The following is a 7,639-nucleotide window of genomic DNA, read 5'->3' as shown; positions in this document are numbered from 1 at the left end:
CAGGGCTGTGCCACTGAGGTGGGAGAGCCAAGTTCAGGGCACTGGTCCACAGGAAACCTCCCAGCTCCACATAATATCAAATGGCAAAAATCTCCCAGACATCTCCATCTCAACGCCAAGACCCAGCTTCACTCAACGGTCAGCAAGCTGCAGTGCTGGACACCGTATGCCAAAGAACTAGCAAGACAGGAACACAACTCCATCCATTAGCAGAGAGGCTCCCTAAAATCATAATAAGGCCACAGACACCCCAAGACGCACTGCCAGACGTGGATTTGCCCACCAGAAAGACAAGATCCAACCTCCTCCCGCAGAAAACAGATGCTAGTCCGCTCCACCAGGAAGCCTACACAACCCACTGAACCAAACTTAGCCACTGGGGACAGACACCAAAAACAACAGGAACTACAAACCTGCAGCCTGCGAAAAGGAGACCCCAAACACAGTAAAGCAGAATGAGAAGACAAAGAAACACGCCACAGATGAAGGAGCAAGGCGAAAACCCACCAGACCTAAAAAATCAACAGGAAATAGGCAGTCTACCTGAAAAAGAATTCAGAATAATGATAGTAAAGATGATCTAAAACCTTGGAAATAGAATAGAGAAAATACAAGAAACGTTTAACAAGGACCTGGAAGAACTAACGAGCAAACCAACAGAGATGAAGAACACAATAACTGAAATTAAAAATTCTCTAGAAGGGATCAATAGCAGAATAACTGAGGCAGAAAAATGGATAAGTGACCTGGAAGATAAAATAGTGGAAATAACTACTGCATAGCAGAATAAAGGAAAAAGAATAACAAGAACTGAAGACAGTCTCATTGACCTCTGGGAAGACATTAAATGCATCAACATTCGAAGTATAGAGGTCCCAGAAGAAGAAGAGAAAAAGAAAGGGACTGAGAAAATATTTGAAGAGATTATAGTTGAAAACTTACCTAATATGGGAAAGGAAATAGTTAATCCAGTCCAGGAAGCACAGAGAGTCCCATACAGGATAAATCCAAGGAGAAACACGCCAAGACATATATTAATCAAACTATCAAAAATTAAATACAAAGAAAACATATTAAAAAGCAGCAAAGGAAAAACAACAAATAACACACAAGGGAATCCCCATAAGGTTAACAGCTGATCTTACAGCAGAAAGTCTGCAAGCCAGAAAGGACTGGCAGGACATATTTAAAGTGATGAAGGAGAAAAACCTACAACCAAGATTACTCTACCCAGCAAGGATCTCATTCAGACCCGATGTAAAAATTAAAACATTTACAGACAAGCAAAAGCTAAGAGAATTCAGCACCACCAAACCAGCTTTACAACAAATGCTAAAGGAACTTCTCTAGGCAGGAAACACAAGAGATGGAAAAGCCCTACAATAACAAACCCAAAACAATTAAGAAAATGGTAATAGGAACATACATATCGATAATTACCTTCAATGTAAATGGATTAAATGCTCCGACCAAAAGACATAGAGTGGCTGAATGGATACAAAAACAAGACCCGTATATATGCTGTCTACAAGGGACCCACTTCAGACCTAAGGACACATACAGACTGAAAGTGAAGGGATGGAAAATGGCATTCCATACAAATGGAAATCAAAAGAAAGCTGCAATAGCAATACTCATATCAGACAAAATATACACTAAAATAAAGACTACTACAAGAGACAAGAAAGACACTACATAATGATCAAGGGATCAATCCAAGAAGAAGATATAACAATTGTAAATATTTATGCACCCAACATAAGAGCACCTCAATACATAAGGCAAATCCTAACAGACATAAAAGGGGAAATCGACAGTAACACAATCATAGTAGGGGACTTTAACACCCCACTTTCACCAATGTACAGATCATCCAAAATGAAAATAAATAAGGAAACCCAAGCTTTAAATGATACAATAAACAAGATGGACTTAATTGATAATTATAGGACATTCCATCCAAAAACAAGAGAATACACATTCTTCTCAAGTGCTCATGGAACATTCTCCAGGATAGATCATATCTTGGGTCACAAATCAAACCTTGATAAATTTAAGAAAATTGAAATTGTACCAAGTACCTTTTCTGACCACAATGCTATGAGACTAGATAACAATTACAGGAAAAAAATCTAAAAAATACAAACACATGGAGGCTAAGCAATACACTACTTAATAACCAAGAGATCACTGAAGAAAACAAAGAGGAAATCAAAAAATACCTAGAAACAAATGACAATAAAAACACTATGACCCCAAACCCACGGAATGCAGCAAAAGCAGTTCTAAGAGGGAAGTTTATATCAATACAATCCTACCTTAAGAAACAAGAAACATCTCAAATAAACAACCTAACCTTAAACCTAAAGCAATTAGAGAGAGAAAAACAAAAAAATCCAAAGTTAGCAGAAGGAAAGAAATCATAGAGATCAGATCAGAAATAAATGCAAAAGAAATGAAGGAAACAATAGCAAAGATCAATAAAACTGAAAGCTGGTTCTTTGAGACGATAAACAAAACTGATAAACCATTAGCCAGACTCATCAAAAAAAAAAAGGGAGAAAACTCAAATCAATAGAATTAGAAATGAAAAAGGAGAAGTTACAACTGACACTGCAGAAATACAAAGGATCATGAGAGATTACTACAAGCAACTCTATGCCAATAAAGTATGAATTTAAAACACTCCCTAACACCATACACAAAAATAAACTCAAAATGGATTAAAGACCTAAATGAAAGGCCAGACACTATCAAACTCTTAGAGGAAAACATAGACAGAACACTCTATGACATAAATCACAGTAAGATCCTTTTTGACCCACCTCCTACAGAAATGGAAATAAAAACAAAAATAAACAAATGGGACCTAATGAAACTTAAAAGCTTTTGCACAGCAAAGGAAACCATAAACAAGACCAAAAGACAACCCTCAGAATGGGAGAAAATATTTGCAAATGAAGCAACTGACAAAGGATTAATATCCAAAATTTACCAGCAGCTTATGCAGCTCAATATCAAAAGAACAAACAGCTCAATCCAAAAATGGGCTGAAGACCTAAATAGACATTTCCCCAAAGAAGATATACAGATTGCCAACAAACACATGAAACAATGCTCAACATCATTAATCATTGGGGAAATTCAAATCAAAACTACAATGAGATATCATCTCACACCGGTCAGAATGGCCATCATCAAAAATCTACAAACAATAAATGCTGGAGAGGGTGTGGAGAAAACGGAACCCTCTTTCACTGTTGGTGGGAATGTATATTGATACAGCCCCTATGGAGAACAGTATGGAGGTTCCTTAAAAAACTAAAAATAGAACTACCATACGACCCAGCAATCCTACTACTGGCCATGTACCCTGAGAAAAACATAATTCAAAAAGAGTCATGTACCGAAATATTCATTGCAGCTCTATTTACAATAGTCAGGACATGGAAACAACCTAAGTGTCCATCAACAGATGAATGGATAGAGAAGATGTGGCACATACATACAATGGAATATTATTCAGCCATAAAAAGAAATGAAATGGAGTTATTTGTAGTGAGGTGGATGGATGTAGAGTCTGTCATACAGAGTGAAGTAAGTCAGAAAGAGAAAATCAAATACTGTATGCTATCACATATATATGGAATCTAAGGGGAAAAAAGTGATGAAGAACCTAGGGGCAAGAGGGGAATAAAGAGACAGACCTACTAGAGAATGGACTTGAGGCTATGGAGAGGGGGAAGTTTAAGCTGGGACAAAGTGAGAGAGTGGCCTTGACATATACACACTACCAAACGTAAAATAGATAGCTAGTGGGAAGCAGCCGCATAGCATGGGGAGACCAGCTCGGTGCTTTGTGACCACCTACAGTAGTGGGATAGGGAGAGTGGGAGGGAGGGAGATGCAAGAGGGAAGAAATTTGGGAACATATGTATATGTATAACTGATTCACTTTGTGAATCAGAGCAGAAACTAACACACCATTGTAAGGCAACTATACTCCAATAAAGGTTAAAAAAAACCTACAAAAAGATCCTTTGAGTCTTTATTTGAATTACATTTTAATCTGCAGATTTAAAATAAGGTATACATTTATAACATGGTCCTCAAATCCCATAACACAGTGACATCTTCACATAGTAAAGCCATCTTTTATTGTACTCAAGTTTGTAACTGTCTCCATCTAAGTTTCGCATGTATGTTTCAGCTAATTCATAGGTATTTTAAAATCATTTTTTACTAGTCGTTTCTGGTATATTGAGATGATTCTAAATTAGGGATTATAGGACTTTCCTTAAGACATTTTGTCAATTCTTACTGTCAGAGCTTTTACATGAATTGTCATGTGGTCTGAGTAATACAATTATATTTTTTTCCAAATAATAATCTGTGTTATTTTTAAATGGTGCCACATGCTGTTTTACTGTAGTTTTTTAAAAGGTATTTTTAGAATTTGACAGAACTCTTCCTCTTATTACTCTTCTTTCTCAAATGAGCTTTTCCTTTTAAAAGGCAATTTTTAAAATTTATTTCATCTGATTACAAAAGCACTTAAAAATAAAAAGCAGATTAGAATTATTATATGCATAATATGATCTCCATCATGTAAAATTTACATCTACACATATGGATAGAAGAATGACTGGACAGAAATATGCCAAAATATTAGTAGCAGTTATCTCTGAGCAATTTCATTCTTTGCTTTATCTTACTTTACTTTCAAAAATCTTCCTTTTTATTATTAAAAAACAATTAAAATATCTAACATGACTACGAAAAATCACACCAAAAATTACTTAGTACAACTACTCTGATCACCTAAATTCTGTATGTTCACACATAAATATCTGGCAAGCAATGAAGGAATGGGGTTAGAATGGTATCTCTTTGACTAAAAATGAATTGCATTAAAGATATTCTTTTTATAATTACCTTCTTCTGAGCCAGAATGAGATATTGGTCCACTTTTGACATTAAATATGAGCCTCCATTATGTTCCATCTAGTAAAATTTCAAATCCCTTAAATGTACCTTTCCATTGAGTTTTAACCTGTGGAGGATTAAAAAGAAAATAATGTCGACAAATTATATAAGCTTATTGGTTCAGTCTTAACAACTGAGTTTCAGATCTAATGGAATTTTGGTTTTCCCTAGAACCGTGTTCCAGAAACAGTGCTAACCTTTAGAATTCAGATTTGCATTTAAGAATATTATTCTGGCTACAAGAGAGACAACAGTTTTAAATGGGTCAAGATTGGAAATGAAGCGACGAGTCAGAAGGTTGTGGTAGTAGTCCAGGTGAGAAATTATTATAGCCTGAACTAGAATTGTAACCATAGTGATAAAGATAAATAAAAATATATGAGAAATATCTAGGAGGTAGTCTTCATTGGACTTGGTGGTTGTTTAGATGTAAGGAGTAATAGAGAAGGGAAATCAGGCTTTAGTGATTGGATTGATCATAGTCCAGTCACTGAAATTGGGGAAGAATAGAGATATCAAATCAGGTTACTTGGGCTAGGAAAAAGAATGAAATCAGTTTTAGACATACTGAGTTCCAGGTCCCTGAGATGCCCAGTATGCCAGTGAATATAGCTTAGGTGAGAAAAGTAAGCTGGAGATACAGATTTGTGTATCCTCTGTGTATGAGAGGCAATTTATATAGCAGGTGTAAATGGAGTCATCCTGGGAGGGTGGGTAGAGAGAAAAGAGGAAAGAATGCAGAACCCTCTAAAGTACCAATATTTAAGGGATAAGCAGGAAGAGAAAAGCCACCCAGGGAGATGAAAAGGGACAGCTATAGTTACAGGAGTTATATCAAAAGAGTGTAAATCACAAAAACCAAGGGTACATATTGTTTCAAGAAGGAAGGAGTAGTCAAGTGTCACCAGTTACAAAGAGGTCATATAAGATAAGTATTGAAATGTAGTAATTAATTTTGGCAAAAAAGAGAGAAAGTTCAGAGACCTTGGCAAGAATAATTTCAGTGATGGAAACCGGTATGTAGTGGGTTGAGAAATGAGAAGGTGGTGTGAAAATTTAAATTCATGATCATAAATAACTGATATTTGGCAATGAGCACAAAAAGAGACACAGTGTAGTAGCTGTAGGTGAATAGGGAATGTGTATTTGAGAAAAGAAAAAGTGTATCTTTTTAAGATGGGACACACTTAGGCATGTTCAATAACAAATGGGGAGCACTGTATAAATATGTGTGTGTGTATATATAAATATACTGAGTGTGTGTGTAAGTGTGTATATACATATGTATATGAGAGAAGAGGTTTGTGTATAGTGTATGTGTGACTTATAGGCATAGGTAAATTTATATACCAAAGCAAAAAAGGAAAGACATTTTCTCCACTCTAAGAGGCTAAAAAGAGGAATTGATGGCTGGGGACTTAGAAAACTTTGATAGTAAGAAACTGCTGTTCCACACAGATTGCATTTTCTTGGTGAGTTAGAACATGGCGTCATTTTCTGAGGGAAAACGGGAAATGAAGAGATCACAGGTGTGATGGAAATGGAAACACTTTGATATCATTGCTGTGGATAATGTGATAAAGAGCTATCTAAGGAAACAGATTTCCAAGCAGCGTCATTGGCCTAGGTGAGATTAGGAAACATGTTGGTGGTGACAGATAGATGGCAGAAGAACAAGAAAGGCTCAATTTAAAGTGAGCTAAGTTTTATACTCAAATTGCCAAATGAACAACAACAAAAAATCCACTGTTTTCATCCCAAAGTAAAGACTCTCTTTGCATAATATTTTTACCCAGTAAAATATTATTACAAACTATCTTTCTAATTTGTGAAACATGATAATCACATATGCAAAAGCTATCTCATAAAATACATAATAATTCTTTGGTTGTTGACTGCAAGTTTACCACTATGTCTCTGATAAACAAAGGGAAAAATGAAGGTCTGGACAGGAGAGAGAGGAAATAAAGAGGCAAACATACTTTTTCATCCCAGGTCATGCCATAACCCTCAGCATAGCGGCACATTGGGCCAGTGAACATAAACATCTCCTGGGCTCCCCTGGCCATGGGAAACTGACCCTTGTTGGAGACCACACCTGAAAGTTTAAACACATAGGTCAGCTGTCCAAAATAAGACATGATCCCTGAATGTTGTTTTTCATCATGTTTAATCTGTCTTAAGCCTGGAGGCTAGAAGCTCCAGTACAATATTGAATAGAAGCAGCAAAGGCAAACACCTTTTCTTTGTTCCTGATCTTAGGAGAAAAGTTTGCAGTTTTCACCAATAAGCATGATTCTATCTGTATGTGTTTCATACATGCCCTCATTATTTAATATAAAAAATATTTAATAGTGTTTACTATGTGTCAGATAGTCTTCTAGGAGCTTTACAAACATTAACTCATTTAATTCTCATAACAACCTTATGAAATAGGTAGTCTTAGTTATACCTATTTTTGATGAGACAACAGAGGCAGAGAGACATTAAGTATCTTGCCTAAGATCAAATAACTACAAAGTGGCAGACTAGCTCCCCAGACTATGCTCTTAATCACTAAACCAGTGACTCAAATTTTTTGGCTTCAGGATCATTTTATGCTCTTCAGAATTATTCAAGACTCCAAAGAACCTTTGTTTATGCAAGTTAAATA

General features: G+C 36.0%; 1 protein-coding gene across 1 annotated transcript in view; it reads right to left on the bottom strand.

Moving 5' to 3' along the window:
- Nucleotides 1-4,836: 4,836 nt before the first annotated feature.
- Nucleotides 4,837-7,639, bottom strand: part of FAAH2 (fatty acid amide hydrolase 2) — a 76,351-nt gene continuing 73,548 nt past the window's right edge. Inside the window, 3 exon segments of the mRNA XM_059910384.1 lie at nt 4,837-5,053; nt 6,969-6,995; nt 6,997-7,084. Coding sequence (XP_059766367.1) covers nt 4,837-5,053; nt 6,969-6,995; nt 6,997-7,084 — 332 coding nt within the window.

The sequence above is a fragment of the Balaenoptera ricei genome, chromosome X (assembly GCF_028023285.1).
Source record: "Balaenoptera ricei isolate mBalRic1 chromosome X, mBalRic1.hap2, whole genome shotgun sequence".
In the NCBI taxonomy this organism is placed as follows: domain Eukaryota; kingdom Metazoa; phylum Chordata; class Mammalia; order Artiodactyla; family Balaenopteridae; genus Balaenoptera; species Balaenoptera ricei.
This window is presented reverse-complemented; position numbering and strand designations above follow the sequence as displayed.